The sequence below is a fragment of the Rhipicephalus sanguineus genome, chromosome 5 (assembly GCF_013339695.2).
Source record: "Rhipicephalus sanguineus isolate Rsan-2018 chromosome 5, BIME_Rsan_1.4, whole genome shotgun sequence".
NCBI lineage: Eukaryota > Metazoa > Arthropoda > Arachnida > Ixodida > Ixodidae > Rhipicephalus > Rhipicephalus sanguineus.
The window spans coordinates 12,592,577-12,610,493 of NC_051180.1; the positions used below are offsets into that span (position 1 = coordinate 12,592,577).

A 17,917-nucleotide genomic window follows, 5' to 3' on the forward strand; every position below is an offset into this window, starting at 1 on the left:
TGCGGCACAACTCAAACCGCTTTCGGAAAGCACAGTGCCGACAGGTCGCCTCGGCGCTCGGTCGCCTGCGGTGTGGCGTGGGCTGAGGAGGACTCGGAGAAGGAAGCGGCCTATACGGAGCCAAATGAAAAGCGTGTTTTCAAACGGGGTTTCGGCTCAGCGGCTGTACGCGGATAAAAAGGAGTGGGAAATAAAAGAAGAAAAAAAAGGAGAGATGCGCGCACACGCGAGACCAGACGGCGCAGAAAAAGAAGCCAGCTATTCGCCTCGTCCCTCTCCTTCTCTCTTTTGTCAGCTTGCGCGTAATGTTCAGCCGCAGCTATAACGCAAAGGCGGGTCTCTGTGCATTCCTGGGCGTGAGCGTGCCTTGCGCACTCACGGCTGCCAAGTAAACCCGGTTGCGCCTCTTGATGAGCGAGATTTCCGACACGCCGTGAAACCGTTCAAGAAGAAAGAAAAATAGGAACAATGTTGCACTCTGTTTTAGGGGCGTAGCTCCTCTTAGTCTAACCTTGTCACGTCTCCGCGTATCTCCCGGCAGCCGCAGTAAACGGCAGTATCTGTCCGGTGGTGGTGGTGGTGTGCGGCGTGACCACCCTTACTGCGCATGCGCATACCATCTCCACACACCTCCTCTCCACTCCCCCTCACCATTCCCCCATGTCCTCCCCTTTCCCTCTCCCCTTCCCCTCCCCATTTCCCCTATCCCCTTCCCCTCCCTCTTCCCCTCTCCCATAACCAGTCTTAAAAACGGAGGGGGCGTGCACACATGAAGGCTCCCTAAAGACAATGCGCTGCGACAGTACGTGATATGTATCGCCCTCTCCTCTCCTACGCTTCCCCCTCTTTCTCCTCTCCTACGGTCTATTTGTGTTTATCATATATATTTTGTGTTTATCATTCAGTCAATACCTAGCTGCATTAGTCTTTTTTTTAAGGCAGTGCGCTCGACTGATGTATAGCTGTTAACTTTATGCACATCAGAAGGCTCTCCAGTGGCAAAATTTCTTGTGTTTTTGTAGCTAACAAACAGAAGCAATATCAGCAGCGACTCCACAAATGGCTTGGATTATGCTACTAACTAACTAACTAAATAACTAACTAACTAAATAAATAAATAAATAAGTAAGCAAATAAATAAATAAATAAATAAATAAAGGATGGCTGTTTTCGTTGGAGCGTGAAGCAAATGCCCGTCTTGAGAAAATCTTTCCAACGAGAGCCCCCTGGGAGTCGCCATAATCCCTTCTGTAGTGTCATGAATGATGTCATAATTCCCTGCATAAGCGGTAGCAGCCTCTCTTATGCACTGTTTCCTTCAAGCCTGAACTGCAGCTCCCATTGTGAGTGTTATTTGCGGTGGGGCGATAGTCGCCATGACAGCGGTAAAGACGAACTGTGGTAGCACTTGCTCAGCATACAAGCTGCTATACTATGAAGGGTCAAAGACTTCCGTGTTGCGTTGGTCTTGTATAGCCGCTTCTCGGTGTACGGTGGAAGAAAAAGTGCATAAATTAGACGCACGTGTTCGATTCTAGGAAGGCTCGCAAGGCTCCGAAAACAAGGAAAACCGACTAGGGGAGATTATTGGAGACGAAGTGCTGTTTTCCACGTCCTCGCACTAAAGCCGACTGGCGCGGTTAGTTTTCTTCTCTTTAAAACTATTTTCTGAACTTATTTTTACTCCCTTAACGTTGTGAATCGCTAACAAGCTCTCGAAACAGGCACTCTAGGCTACCTAGCGTTCCGCCCAAGTTAGAATGTTCGCGAGAGAGTTATAAAAAAAGAATTTGATGGTTTAAGTCTTTTATACGCGTCATAGAGAGAGAGAGAGAGAGAGGGGGGGGGAGGTGGAGAAGGCAGGGAGGATACCTGAAGGAAAAGGTTCGATATGCTACTCTACGTTACCGAACAGGAAAGGGGTATGTTACAGTGGCACAGCCAGAAAGCTTCATTTACATCCTCATACCAAATACTAATGCATGTCGCATCAAGACTTGACTTTACGAGAAATCGATTTCATGATTTCATCGAACAATAATAAGGAACAGGATACAGTTGAGCGTATCGCACCATTGCGTTGGTGTTCGTATGTACGATCAAAATGGTTATTCTTCGCTTCAAAAAGCGGGTGCCAAAGCCTGGTTCGCTATCGTGTGATCCGCCTTTTCTCTATCCGACAATCTCCTGCTTGTTCCTATGTGTCATTTTCCTTTAGCGTTTGTATGTACCGTAGAAATATACGGTCTTTTTTCCTGCCTTTTCTTTTTCACTTATCTTTCTGTCCATCACGCACCTAAGGCTTTCTCTTTTTTTGTGTGTGTGTAGGGGGGGGGGAGGAGGGGGGAGGTTTTTGGTATTTATACTTGAACAGCCCCGTCAAACGACGATATTGTGAAAGGGGGTTGGACGGTGTCACCTCGTCAGCATTCAAGCCGTGTCCCAAGAACCAAAACAGTGACATTTATTATTTTTATAAATAAATAATGTTTCTTCGCGGCCTGCAAATAAACAAAGTATATAAAAAATTTTGAGGCTACAAAGCTCCGAATAGTCTCTCTCATGCATTTGTCCTTTCCGCATAAACTGCCAACCGACGCAAGAACAGCTAAAGTACGCGTGACTGATGGCGCCCCCCTCCCCGTACACACAGTGTACTGAAAACATCGAACCCAAAGCAAGTTAAATCCAAGCGAAGTGGTTCGGAGAAGCATAAAATGGGGTGTGCCTTCTTGTTTTATCAATTCCATGCAGTTTACTCTTAAGCTTGCTCACAACCGCGACGATAACGCCAAACGTGTTTTCCTCCTTCGACCCCTCGGCAACAGGTGTCTTCTTTTTCTCATATTTTTCTCCCTTATGCTTTCTGCTATATTCGGTCATCCGGTGCGCGCCTTTTAAACGGAAGCAAGCACGAAAACCGGACCTTATTGACCTTGTAGGCGTAGCCATACGACGCTTGCAAAGGCTTTGTCCTACAAATGCGCAGTAGATCATTGAAGCCCTCACGACGTACTGGAAACATCAGCGTATGTTTCGTTCCTACTGTTTGTTCGTGCTCCATCGTAATGAAGAGGTGCTTTCGCTACTTTTGACGCGCATTTGCAACCAATGTCTCCTTGTTCAGTATCGCTCCTGTATGGTCGGAAGTATCGCTCCTGTATGGACAAAAAAATCGGATGACGCGATACGATATTCCGACATGACTCGTACGAGATGTGAAGGAGTGACGCCACCATGGCTACTCATGTCGCCGAGAGTTGTAACATCATCATGGCATATCACGACGTAATCACACGACATCGTCGCTTGGTCCAACACTACGAAAAAGAGGTGTTCTTTGACTATTCTTTTATACATGTGAGAGTCACATGTGTTTTAGAGAGTCTCACCGACTCTCTTTTTGTCACATTGACTCTTCTAAAGAGAGTCACTGGGACTCTCTTGGGAGAGTCAACGTGCCTCTCTAAAGGGAGCGCTACAGACGTGACTCTCACATGTATAAAAGAAGAGTCACAGTTCTTAGAGTGAAGGTGGGCCGATCCCGGAGGCAGTGCAACACCATGGGAGGTGCAGCATGATTCGGGGGGAGGGATCACAATCTACTGAGAAGATGGCTTTCGCCTTCATGTCGTCTTAGGCGAATGCATAAGGGAACCTGCGAGATATTTTTTTTTTCGTTATGGCACTGCGCTCGAATACCATGCTGATGTTGCCTGCAAAGCTTTTTGTATATCAAAAGACTGTGCAAGTAAGCATAGAGTCGCAGTAAATTAAAACAAAATGATTCCTTGAGCACAGCTCAATGAAAGTTAAGTATGATCAAAGCAGTAGGCGACCAGAAGCATATGCAGCCTACACTGCTTTTGGAGCGTGGGTACACATAATTTGTGTTCGTGTTTGTTAGTATTCGCAAAAAAGTTCTTAAGCTGTAAAATTGTTCCTAAGAGAGAGAGTGGTGAAAAGGAAAAGCAGAGAGGTTAACCCTGTACTAGAAACCGGTTCGCTATCCTGCACAGGGTGGGGGAGGGAGGGAGAAGGGATTGTAAAGAAGACAAAGAGGTATATATACATATGAAAAGAGAAAAAAAAAGAGAATCTGCGGGTCTACCGTGGTTCTAAACTCATTAGCGAAGGCGGGCAATCACATACAAACGTTTATTACGAACGAAGAACTTTCTAAGTGTCGGCCCCGGTGCTTACGGATCCCCATGACTTATATTAGCACACATGTATGCCAGACACCGCAGGCCGTTGAAACTGGGTCTCAATTTCTAATGAGCACATTTATATAAGCCGACACAGTTGCAAGAAATAAGGCACTCGTCTTACTGATACTCTAAGTGCCATCAAGTTAGGCCACTTAATCTCGACAAGGTGACTTGGTACTTGGTGACTGACTGAATATCACTTAAAATGTCGACCTCTCATTTTGTGCCTGTACAAAGAAAAAAAGCAGACGTGACAGTCTCTGACTACAGTTACCGCGGCAGGATTGCTTCCTGGTACACAAAAGAACGCTTTTTTTAGCCTGTAATAACGCTTTTTTTAGCTATGTAATATATGAGACAACTGGGATTACAACGCTACATATGCTTTACGTTTGTGCTTCTGAATAAATGGTAGTTTGAAGTCGTTTTTTCCTTGTCCCTGTTTTTTCTAGCGTTATTCAATAAGTCACCATGCATTCAATCCGTTTTACCGGCCGGCAATGTACAATGGAGACATGAAATGTCAGTGGAACATGAACTACACTGGTTAGGTGTTACTGAACCTTGTTGACATGGATTCTGATGGCGAAGGAAATACCCTGTTGCTGCCTTTCAGGTCACTTCCTCCGAGCATTCCAATCGACATCCCTCGAAACGCGTCCGGCTTCCGTCGGCCGACCGTATCGCAGGCTTCGGGAAAAACCCAGCCACTCCACGTCGAACCTATGCGACAACCCTGATAATTCGCCTGCTCTCAAAATGTCACCATCCCGTCCGCGCGTCTACGTGATGACAGAACAAAGCTATAAGATGGAATTTCTGGTAACATTTTTAATAACACAATTTTGTAATTATCAGAACTCCGATAGGTGACAACAAAAGGGGGAGGGCTCCATCTTCTCCTTCGTATTTTTCGACGACCTGCACGTCAGAGTGCAGCAAAAGAAATTTAACTAAAGTAGTAGTGTTTTAAGAGTGCATCCTACAAGAAGAGACAAAAGAAACGGATAATTAGAGAAAGATGTAAATTGAATGTGGTAAAAAGTGGTAAAAGAATGTCAATAAAGCCTCTCTTCTCGAAACTTCAGCTTCGAAGCTCTGACGGCGCAGCGGTTCGAACAAGAAATTGAAAAAGGTCCACCTTGGTTTTCGCTCTCTCCGCTATTATCCACCGTTTTTCATCTAAATATATAAAAATACAGCATACGAAATACTGTTTTGCCAGTTTAAACATATCAATGTTTCTAAAGGCATAATGCGGCTTCAGAAATTCGGAACGGCGCTGATGCGGGTGTTCTGCGGCATGGGGTTGAGCATACAGGTATAACAGCCTAAGTTATAACTATTGAGGTATGATAACGGACGGCTCTTCGTGAACGGAACGGGGAGTGCGCGCACCTGTTTCTTCCACTTCATGCGCCTGTTCTGGTACCAGGTCTTGACCTGCAGTTGCGTCAGTCCCAGCACTCGCGCTAGGTCGGCACGGTCGGGAGTGGACAGGTACTTCTGCGAGTCGAAGCGCCGCTCGAGGCCCATCAGCTGGCCCTCGGTGAACACGGTCCGGTTGCGACGCGCCTTGCGCAACTCGCGGCCTGCAGCCTGCAGAGCATCGCTCGTCGAAGGGCTCAGGGGCAGTGCCTGCTGCTGCGCCGGGAAACCAGAGCCAGCCAGGGCTTCCACCGAAGACACCGCTGGACTGATTGGAAACGCAGACGAAGGCCACGAAGTGGCACTGCCTCCGCCTGGCAAGTACGTGCTGCTGAGGTCTGGGTAACCGGCTGGAAAGGAAAAGGCAAATGTCCTTTCAGCAAAAGGGTAGTCACCATTGGCGCATTCGGGAGTGGGGGGGGGGGACCCCTCGCGGTATTTTTCAATTTAGATGTGCATATACACTCGCACACATACAAACGCACGCACAAACATGCATAAAGTGTGGTTGAACCCCCCCCCCCCCCCCAGAAAAAATTTTTGGCTACGCCACTGGTTGACCACTTTGAACTCAATACAGTTTGTCACACCGTAGCATACCATACGCGACTGGTAGTCGCGGTCGCAATGTATGGAAGTTCGCTTGACAAGAACGAAAGATTGCGTGAGAATTCATATGCCACTGCTATGGGCACACTTCCGGATCTGAGTAACAAATGCGCACTTTACACTTACGAGAATGAACGTGATATGAGATGCTCTCATTCACTCGTCTATGGTTCAATTATGACTGTTCCACCGGCCCGGCTCAATTGACTGTAATGTTCTCAGATATGAACTTCCTCCTAGCTTGCTGCGCATAACACATTGAGTCCAGCACCCCATCAACGGCAGAATTCCGATATACATGTGTCAAAGCGCTCACGTATATAAACAGGGAAACGTAAGGGAAAGGCAGGGCGGTTAAGAAGGCTGATCCCGGTCGGCTACACGGCACTGCGGGTAAGGGAAATAATTCTAATTGCTCGGGTTTTACGTGCCAAAACTCGACCTGATTATGACGCGAGCCGTATTAGGGGCTCCGGAATAACCTTGACCACCGGGGGTTCTTTAAAGTGCACCTAAATCTGAGTACACGAGTGTTCTTCGCATTATTCGTATCCTGAACGGTTCCCAAGCCCGCACTGCCTCCTGCGTAGTGGCTATGCGGCGGACTTCGAGCCTGTTCTGTGGGGCTGCGTCTCTGCCGGCCCCCCTTTCACCCAAGAAGGAACGAAGAAGCTTAGTAAGGCCCAGGACGAGACCTCTCAAATCCTGGCCGTCCAGAGGGTCTGCGCGTGGGCCGTCAGGTTTAACCTGATGGTCCCCCAATGGGCCTAGACAGGTGTTACTCTCGTCTGTTGTGGACCGTATATAGCGGTTTCATTCATTCACACGGGGCACAAGTTGCACAAGTTCGTGAGCACAAGTTTCAGCCTTGAAGAAGACTAGACGGTTTGTCGGAACGTTCGCCCCAGTGCCGTGCTAGCCCCGCGTTCACGAATTTTTCATTCCTTCAAGCTTCCGTCTTTCCCTGAACTTCTGCCATTTTTTGCATTTCATTCCTACGTGGAATTAATCGGATGTATTTAAGGGTGGCCAATTAAAGGCGCCAACGTTTCCTAATGACAGCGAACGCCTCTGGTGACAGTGACAATAGCTTTACGAAATCAGACGCAGCTGATGTAAGACAAATGACTGAAGCATTGTTAATGAAAGATTTAACGAAGTAGGCAATATTTCTGGGAATGCGAGGCCAACGGCTTCCTGCGAACTTTTTCTCGTCGATATATCGATGTCGCGACGGGGAGGCGCTACATTGGTGGCTCCCGTTTTCGCAGCCAGCACGTAAAGCTTTGACCTCCGCCGAGCTCTCTTCTCAGAGCGGTCATCGATCTCCCTGGGGTGCCCGTGACTCTTGATCCTGGCTGCATACCGCAGTCTGGCCTTTCCCGGCTCAAATGCGCCGAGTGGTTCAACAGCGCCTGCAGACCGAAATCATCCCATAGAAAGGACTCCCGAGTGGCCCTCTGTGGCACAGTCCATGCGAATACGTATTGAACGCTGCGGGGTTTTAAGAAGAAAGAATAGCGGAGTGCATCGAGGAGCCAAGAACCGAGCGTCGCTTGAATACGCCGCCGAAGGGGACGTCCGGCTTAGCCCGAAGAAGCGTGGTCATTGGGCGATGATTGTATCTCGGAACGCGGCGTGCGGTCACGGACAGCTACGTGGTTTGCGCGGCGTTCAGGAAGCGGGTGATAGATGTATGATGAAAGGGCTTGACGACGGGAGTTAGCGAGGTCTGCCGCTTTATGCACCTTCGGCAGCAATCACGTAAAGGGGATCCCCCGTGTAAGGCTAACACGAGGTCCGTGTTTCTCGGGAGCCACCTCCGGGCCAGTGCGAAAGCACGCGGACAGAGCCCGAAAGAGTTTATCACGAAGTGGTCCCCGGTATAGTGTTTTCTTTTCGAGGGCAATCGCACGGAGACGTCATGCGATGGCCGTGGTCGGGAAAGGACCGGTCAGCTGGTCAACGATGCGCTATACGTGCAGGTCTCCTTGTCTGGCGTCTTCCTGGTAGACGGGTGACACAGCACAATATTCCTCTTGTAGGATGGCCTTCTCCTTCCTCCCATTCTAAACGCAGTGACGTCATGATACGTGATGCTCAATACGTTCGTCTCTGCTTCTGACGCGGTGTAGCTGCAGCCATCGAGGGAGCCCAACGGTCGTGCCGTTAAAAGTGGAGATGCATGCATGTTTTGGCGACTCGGAGTGCTCATCAACCGCCGCATAAAAATGTGTTGCGTTCGTGTAATGTGTAAATTTTGTCACATGATGCCGTTATGTAAGTTGCCTAACTCTGAAGTTAGTGAAAGAAGCGGTACTTTTTTCTAGCCTGTCAAGGTGCTTCATGTCCATGCTGAACGTTGACAGTAATAACAGGTTAATCTATAATGTAATTTCGCACTTCTTCTGATTGTATTGTCTCTCGGCTTCATATTGGCTCGAATAAGAGCTCTATTTCAAGAATCCATGCCGTTCTCAGGAACAGTTGCAACAGTAAAAATTATTGAGCTTGCAAACGAAGACGTGGGGTTCTTACAAACACATTCAGTTTCCAGCACACAAGTTTACACAGACTGCAGCCTCTTAAACTCCTAGGCTTCTTAGAAATGACCATCACAGGATGTCGACACCAGCGGTACAGTTTTGTCCACTGTGCTGAGGTTTGGTCACGTCTTCATCTGAAGATACCGAAACAACTCAATTCCCCGTCTCAAACACAATGCGCTAGCTCAATCTCAGTGCATGGCAATAGGCGTTTATCTGTCGAGCATGGAGTCGCACGTTCGACAACCGGCCGCATGCTTATAGCGGTCCAATGCAAGAACGCTGTCCAACACTGTCGTTTGGACACCGCAGGGGACTAAATTAAATCGTAGCTCCTTTATCTCCGTCGGTAACATTTTTGCTGCGATAGAGTGAAAAAGTATTAACAATCTTCCATTTCAACTAATCGAAAGCATCCAGTGAACCTTAATTCGTGTCACATCCATGTTCATAAACTCTCGCTCATACTGTACGCGTTGGCTCGATCACATCCCGTAGACCTTCTTCCGAGGGCAAGGCCGGCGAACACGTCTCTTTATTAAAATGCATTTTACGAATATGAGTATAGTATCTGTCAGCTGACTGTTTAGCCGGTATGTAGTCGATAATAAGACGGGAAAGGTATACGCGTACAGCTCTACCTTTCTCGCTTCTTTTCTGCTCCCGTGTGGCGGTCGCATGTACTTTGTTCTCTGTGATTTCCACTCCCCGTTGAGAAATGGCGCAACTGCGGAGCGGTGCCAGCTTCCTTGCTGTTGTTCAGTTGCAGATGAGGTGAGCTGAGATTTATTCCCCTCCCAGGAAATCCCTGAGTGGGGCCACCGCCGGCTGCATTGCTGCCGCTACCGCCACCCATCCGCTAATTCCTGTACGAGTTATACGATTACACGCACAATTTAAACTTGAAGCATAGGAAATACGCGCTAAAGAACAAGTGTGCGCAAGCGAGTTCAACGGGGAAAAAAAGCTGCTCTCTTTTTCTCGTCAGTTACTTTCTTTTGCAGACGCTGTAAAGTCCAGACTCTTGAGCAGGGACATTGTTTGTATATTAATTATTTCTTTTCTTTATAAGCGTGCGCAAACAAAGGGTGCGAAACTTGGTCGCCATCGTTATCTTGGTCGAGCTTCCCATTTCTGATTGAAAGACAGCCTTACGGAGTGTGAAATATGCATATAAATTAAGGGACTAAGCTGTGCGCGTGCAATAACTTACCATTTGCGAATAAGAAGTGTGACCCAAGGTGGCCAATATTATGTAACGACATGTTTCAAATTCTTGCGCTACGCTCTGCCTACTCATGCTATAACCAGGGCTGGCCATATTGTGTGGCCGTGAATGATAAGAAATATAATTCAACAGTAGGAATACTTACAAAGTTCTGAAACAGAAAAAAAGAGGTACGACGTTTAGTTTCCGATTGCGAGCAAGGCACATGAACGTGAGTTAAAAAAAAATAGGAATACAGGTTGCGACTTGAGGCTTCCCTCACCGAGAGAATCGGCCCGAGCTCACTCACGCGCATTCGCGCTTAGCTCCCATAGCGTGGCGCGCCGTGTACGGTGACATAATACAGCAAAAATGTTAGGTTGCGAGAACCTGAGGCAAAAATAAAATGAATACTAATGAACTCTAGATACTTATATATAGCACATATACACGCACGCATGAAAAGGGGATGAATTCATGTTCGTTTTAGGTAACCCGACTGCTCAAATTAAATTGCCATTCTTGTGCCACTTAAGACTATAAAGCAGAAATTTGCTCTATTCGTATTAGAGCTCACTAATGTACTTCGGGCATTTATCTCTATTGTATACTCATAATTTCTTGCACGATGAGCCATAGTTAACTTATAAAACAGGTATTACAGCTAATATAATGCGCGTTTGAACTGTGCGATGTATACATATATAGGCGAGGCTTCGAAGGCGGCTTTGTAAAAGCCCAATATTCACGGGACACCATTAGCGTATAGCCAGCGAGGATATGTGTGTGTGTGTGTGTGTGTGTGTGTGTGTGTGTGTGTGTGTGTGTGTGTGTGTGTGTGTGTGTGTGTGTGTGTGTGTGTGTGTGTGTGTGTGTGTGTGTGTGTGTGTGTGTGTTTGTGTGGGAGGGGGTGGGTTCACCTCCCGCACCGGTTTTTCAATTTTGCATGTGTATATGTACACGAAAACATGCAAAAAAGCACGCACGAAGAGACATAAATTATGATTGAACCCTTTCACCGCCGAAAAAGAAATTCTGGCTACGCCACTGCTCGCACAGAGTAATTAGAGAAATAAAATAAATAAATAAAAAGGCGGAAACCTGTTGAGGCACTCTAGCTTACATTTTTTATATTGAAGACAAAGGCATGCGATAAACGTCGCTGCGTACCCGTGGAGCAGCACTGGCAACGATTAGCTAGGCAGAATGGCACGTGGGTATGACAGATGCGATAAGATAGGTGCGCTCTTAATTAAACAGATACACAAGGTAAGCAGTAATAATTAGAGCGATAAAGTAATTAAATAAAAATATGCAAACATAGAATGAATTGAGAAAAAAGAAAGACGGACTCATGGAACTTTTATGACGAGCTGATGAGTGTTAAGCATCCGGGAAACGACTTTGACGCTGAAATTATTCCTGTAGGGTGCGTACCGTGAGAAGCTAGGTAAATATACTCGGAAACACGAAGGAGATCGTGGGAAAAAAATGTAATGAAGAGCGCTAACAGGTCCGTCGAAGCAGTTGTATCACACTTTAAGAAAACCGGGGAATCACCTTCGAACTCGGTTTGAACATTCGTGACGGGCCCTTTAAAATGCGCTTGCATTTCTTTGCCCATAGCTGCGATGTGGCCGGGGAAGGGAGGGCATCCCCGCGACTCGCAGCTTACGTGGCGAGTGTGATTTCCTTTTGTTTCTCTTCGCGCCTTCATTTCTGCCGGGGGCTTCCTCATTGCCTATGACAGGAAAGTGCAGCGCTTCTTGCACACTTCGCGCCTAGGAAACGGCACTGCCTCACGGTTACCTTCGGGATAGCCCCGCACCGGGGAAGCTTGTGCGGCAGCAGCTCTCCAGACGAATGCGTGCGCGGCAGCAAGGGGAACTGATGACGGCGGTCAAGGGCGCGGGATCTTCTCTGTTGCCACCCAGACGTCAGGGAAGCATCGAGAACATTTTCTTGATAGGCAATGAATGGCCTTAATAGGAGCGCATAGCTTTGGCACCGTACTTCACTGATATTGTAATTAAGGGGGCCATGACACGGTCACCAACACTTTGCGGTTTTCAGCGAAAAATAGAAACCGAGGGTCCACTATGCGTATACATATGTGGAAAATGAACTGTAAATAAATATTTCAGTGCAAAATAAGCCCTACAAATTTTCGGCTATAAGCCCCGCCCACCGCAGGCGACCACCATTTTGCCATGCCGTGAGTGACTATGTGCTGCATGGAGTGGAGCCGTCGTCTTCTACCTAAGTTCCAGCCGCAGCAAATCGTTCAATTTCACTGCCAAGCTGTAGAAAGCTGAAATAGCTCGATTGCACGGGCAGCTGACCACTGAAAAAATTCATTCGCCGGAATGCAGGCGCTCGCACAGCAAGCAGCTTGTTATGTCACGGCATCGCCAGCACGGCAGTGTTGCGCTACTCTCAGGCCGCTCGCGTGTTTATAAAAATATCCAATTATAAATTGGGTGCTCGACCAAATGCGCTAAAATTTCGCCAGCTTATTTGAGTGCAAGCATTAACCCACATAACACAGATTATGATCTGTGTTATGTGGGTTAGTCACCCCTTTAAAGCGCAATTCGGCAGACTCGTGTACACGCCCACACACGCCAACGCACCGTTGCCCGAAATAATCGCGGAAGTCACGGCCGATAGCCTCAACACCACACTGTGTGACGGTAGGTGGCACAGCAACGCAGTTTTCTGTCGCTTCGCCACGCGCTGCTGGTCCCGCAAACTTTTACGGCCCACAGTACGTCATAAGCATTTAATTATTATTTAATAAAGTGGCTGACTGGGCTAGTTGGTTGTGCATACTTAAGGTTATAACAGCGCGAAAAGAAGACACGGCGGACAGGAAAAAGACGGGACAAGCGCTTGTCCCGTCGTTTTCCTGTCCGCCGTGTCTTCTTTTCGCGCTGTTAACCTTAAATTAATTATTATATCGGTAACTGCCGACAATTGTCATGGCGAACCATCATGGCAGCGCCCATGCGGACGCGATCGCCCGCTTCGATGCGAACTCGCGTTTGCTATTTGCCCACTGTCCTGGGAGCCATAAATAAATGGTGGAATCGACTATCACTTTGTGTTGTGTCACGTTGAGGAAAAAGTATCAGGCACGTTTTGTCCTAATTATTGAGAACAACTGTTTGTTCAGCCACGCCTTCTAAGCCTTGTCCCCGAGAATTTGAAAACGAATCTTGGAAACAATGCAAAATAGACACGAATACATTGTTGTCGAAACGTGCGCACATATAACGCAAACACAAGCGTCGGTTTAGAACTTACGGGCTACACAGCTCGCGACGGCGACTTCATAATTTCGAGGCGCAAGGATTCGAAGGGAGCCGCCAAGTTGTTTTTTAAAGACGATAGTCTTTCTTGGGGAACTGAAACGCAGAAATTTTGGTCTGTCTTTCTGTTTGTCGGCACGTCACCCGATTCAGCCACCCAGCCAAAGTTGAACCACTTGCTTACCGCCCACCCAACTTGAACTGGTACGGCTGTTCATACTTGTGAACGTTGTCGATCAAAAAGTAAATATTACGCCTATCTGAGGCGCAACATCATTAGGTAAGTATTAGGTGGTGTGTTCCTTTAATAGAAAATACATAGATACGCAATTTTAAAGACCCTAGTTCCTTAAGCTGCGCTGAAAATGCGACTGCGCTGAAACTTCTCTTCCTCCGTGCCCTCTGCACAAGTCATGTTGTGTTTCGGTTTCGGTTCAGTATTGCATTGTACGAATGACAGGGGGCGCCGCTCTGGCATTCCTGTTTTACCCAGGCGACGTGTAAATAAGAGAGTTTGTGGAGAGTACTCGTTGAGTGCGGACATTTCTTCTCCTTCGGCGCATCGTGCCAAACAGCGTGTTCGGGCTGGCCGGCGTCCCCACCGGTCGCGTTGGTCACCGCCGGTCTTCGCCTGCCGCTGCGCCGGGACTACCAGCCCGCAACACAGCACTCATGTTTGCCGACGTATTGCCAGATGGCGTCCATATCTCACGCAGCGCCTCTTCTATCGTCTTTAGACGACATTTGCAGCGAAGCACGCACGTACGCGGCCAATTTTTTTTTTCTTCGGGCGCTATACCCTGACGACCGTGACTTCCCAACGCGATCGAGCGTTATTTGCTACCGTGTGCTCGCTTTAGTCGCCTAACGCGTGTTGTTCATTTTTTTCCGGAGCTGCAGTTTTAGTTGCTGCCGTTTGCTCGCTCGCGTGAGTGCAGACGCTATAGATTGGGACGCCGAGCAGACGACGAAGCGAGGTTGAATACACCGTGAAAGGTTTTCACTCTTCCTATTGGCTAAGCAGCCCCGTATAGCTTTCACAGTCCCGCAAGCAGCTTGTGAGATGGACTTTAGTTAATTGCGTGGAAGGCCGAAGACGTCTGTAACGCCAGAAGACGCTCGACAAGCATGAAATGAAGCGCGACGAGCCAAACGGCTCGTTGGATTCTGACGGAAACGTTTCATTCTTTAATGCGTCGCCGCTAAGCCTTTCGCCGTCGAGTCGTCTTAGCGATAGTGTGAGCCCCCCTCGGATTTTTTTTTCTTTGTGATTGCTGTCGTTGTTATTAACGCTTAGAATTGGCCGCATGATGGTGCCGCAAACGCTGCACGTGTGTTACAGGTTTAAGCAGAGAGCCAAGAGAACGAAGGAACCGGTGTTTTGCGGCCTACTTTAGACTCTCTCGTTGGGGAAAACGCAACAGTAATATATGTCTTTTTCCAACTCGACGCCAAAAGCGAGGCACAGAGACCAGGCCTGCGAGAAACGTGTTATTAATTTCCAGGCTTGTCCCGCGAGCGTTCTGGCCATAAGAGGGCCATTAACTAGCCTTGAAAAGCGGGATGCATTGTTAGTAGATCAAGCTTTCGGGCTTCGGTTGTTTCCTCGTTCAGCCTGACGGGGCACGTGTACTCAGTAATAACGCATCAACAGAGATATATCGCGCATATTTACAGATGAGGACAAAGCATATATAGTCCTCATTGCTTTGTCTACCTACTTTATGCCACTCGATGAAGTACTTCTTGCGTTAAATAGTTGCACGCGAACTGTACGCTATATTGCAGTAGCGACAGCAATAATCTTGTGTCGTGTAATGGCTTCGGCAACAAAAAGCGAGCAACAGTGTTACAGTTGCAAAGTCAGAAGTCTATTTTTGTTTATGTTAAACCGTATCCCGTCCTCTATTTCATTTCTGTGCTGTGAATTGCGCATAAGGACGATCAGCTGCTAAGTATACATGCTAATGCTCATATGCTTTCAACTCGAGTAGATTGAATAGCGCAACTACTCGACGGGGCACAAGAAAGGCTCACAGGGCGCTCTGTTGAGTGCCGTCGGGTAGTTGCGCTATTCAATCTACAGTGATGCTTTACCAACACGCCCAGCCTTCAACCTTGACAAGAATTCGAGTAGTCTAAGTTATTCTATTAATTTTTATTGCAGATATTGTATATGTATATTTACGTAAAATACATACAAGAAAGAGGTCCCGAATCCAAGGACTTTAATGGCAATACCTCCTATCATCATCATCATCATCATCATCATCATCATCATCATCATCATCATCATCATCATCATCCTCTTTTGTTCCACTGCAGGACGAAGGCCTCTCCCGACGATCCGCAGTTCATGTGCGAGCTGATTCCATTTTATCCCTGCAAACTTCTTAATTTCGTCACTGCATCTAACTCTCTGCCTTCCTCGACTGCGTTTCCCATCCCTTGGTAACCATTCTGTTGTCTGTCCTACACATTACGCGGCCAGCCCCGGTCCATTTCTTTCGTCTGATGTCAACTAGAATATCTGCAACCCCTGCTTGTTCCCTGACCCATCTGCCATCCTCCGATCTCTTGGTTTTACTAGTGTAATTTTAGGGGCGAAGCTCCTTAAAGCGGCACCCGTTCGTCCCCGTCGTAGTGCGTAACCAGTCTTAACGCTAGTACCAGACCTTGACCTCCAAGGTGGTGCCGGTGGGAGATTTCTCCTGTGCGTTGTTGAACAATAAAAAATCGCAGCGTGTGCTTTAACTAAAAGCCGAATTCTTCTGTCTCTCATTCCCCATTAGCAGCCATTGGCATGTTCCAGTAGGAAACGTTAGTAGAAGTAGAAGTGTAAGTGTTAGCTAAAAGCCGACTTCTTCTGTCTCTCATTCCCATTAGCAGCCATTGTTTACCTCCAAGGTAGTGCCTGGTGAGATTTCTCCTGTGCGTGATTAAACAATAAAAATTTTGTTCAAAACGCCGTTGATTGATGAAATAAACCAACGAAAGACGCCAGATGTTTCTAAAGCAAAACGAAAAGACGCCAGATGTTTTCTAAAGCAATGGTTTTCTAAACAATGAAAATTCACAGCGTACATGTAAAATTAAAGTGAGCTGCAAGTCGTCGTAACTCTCATCGAACCTTTAGTATAAACGCGCCCGATCTCACGTCGGTGATGATGTACTGGGCAGAATTGACGGAAGATTCACGGTTTACAGATGAACCTCCGCAGCTTCGCCCACTCATCATCATTCACTCCGTGGATATGCGGTGATTTTTTTTCGTTCCACTGCATGCTGCGTGGTACTCAACTTTTACAGCGAAAGCTGTTATGAGATCATTTCACCGGCCGTTTTTGGCGCCGTAGTTGTCCGCCGCCGCCGCCGCCACCGCCGCCGCCGCCGGTGTCCGTAACCAGTATCGCCCGAAATAAGAAAAAAATTCCAGGATGGAACGAGGTTCGAACCTGGGGCCTCTGCGTGGGAGCCCAGTATTCAACCTCTGAGCCATGCCGGTGCTTAAAACTGCTTTGCAAAAATGTCCTATACAGCCTTCATGTCGGGAAGGAACCACATTAGCAAATGCAATATAGCGTGGTAGAAGAGTAAAATCAGCACCAAGGGTCGCACGACGCGAATTCTGTAACCAGGCGTCACACAATGCGAATTGCGTAACGAGTAGGTTGTTGAATGCTTCCAACCCATTACAAAGGGCTCTGCCATAATTCTTCATCGTCATCAGGCACAGCATCAATAAAGTGCGCATAATGCCTTAATGCGTTTAGCAGGTACCAACGCTCCCCGTAGAATGACGAAAAATGGCACAGCGCCTGCTGTCCTACTTCTCAAAAATTACAGTGATTTATAGCGTAGTGGGTTCCTCGCAAGTGCACTTGTATTGGTTGCCAAGGAAGCCTATAAGCGCATGATCCATTTCCTCGGGGTCTCAGTAAAATTACAATAATTTATAGCGTAGTGGGTTCCTCGCAAGTGCACTTGTATTGGTTGCCAAGGAAGCCCATAAGCGCATGATCAATTTCCTCGGGGTCTCAGTAAAGTTCTTTCCCCCCCCCCCCCGTCTCTCTCCCACGTCAACGTATGTTATACAGCATGACGGGAGAGGGAAATAGCGACTGGGCGTCACCCAATGCAAATTACATAACTGGTGGGCCGTTTAAAGCTTCCAACCCATTACAAAGAGCTGAGCCATAATTCTTCATCGTCATTAGTCGTCGCGTCAACAAAGTTCACGTAATGCCTTACAGACGTGTAGCTGGTGCCTCGCGTCTCCGCAGAATGACGAATAATGGCTTAGTAGGTGCTTCCCAACTTCACAAAAATTGTGATTTATGGCGTAGTGGGTACCTTTCTAGTGTACTTGTATTGTAGCCCCAAGAGAGCTTACAACGGGCTCTAGAAACGCCGGTCTTCCAGTTTTCGCTGTGACTGTGCTGCGGTTTCAGCGTAGGCCTGGCGTTTTTTCTCTAGTTGCTTTGTTACCTTCATGTTTCAGCGCCATATGTTGTAACTGGCAGTCTCCTAGACGTAGCAGACTCCCTATAATAGGGTGCAAACGAGGCAGAAAGGTACCACAATCGAGAAGCAAGTGTCACGCTC

The 17,917-nt window shown here is 47.6% G+C and overlaps 1 protein-coding gene across 1 annotated transcript in view; it reads right to left on the bottom strand.

Annotated features, from left to right (window-relative positions):
• Positions 1-17,917, bottom strand: part of LOC119393109 (homeobox protein BarH-like 2) — a 35,065-nt gene that overhangs the window by 9,659 nt on the left and 7,489 nt on the right. The window contains exon 2 of the mRNA XM_037659933.2: positions 5,610-5,989. Within this exon, the coding sequence (XP_037515861.1) occupies positions 5,610-5,989 (380 nt within the window). The remainder of the gene's footprint in view (positions 1-5,609; positions 5,990-17,917) is intronic.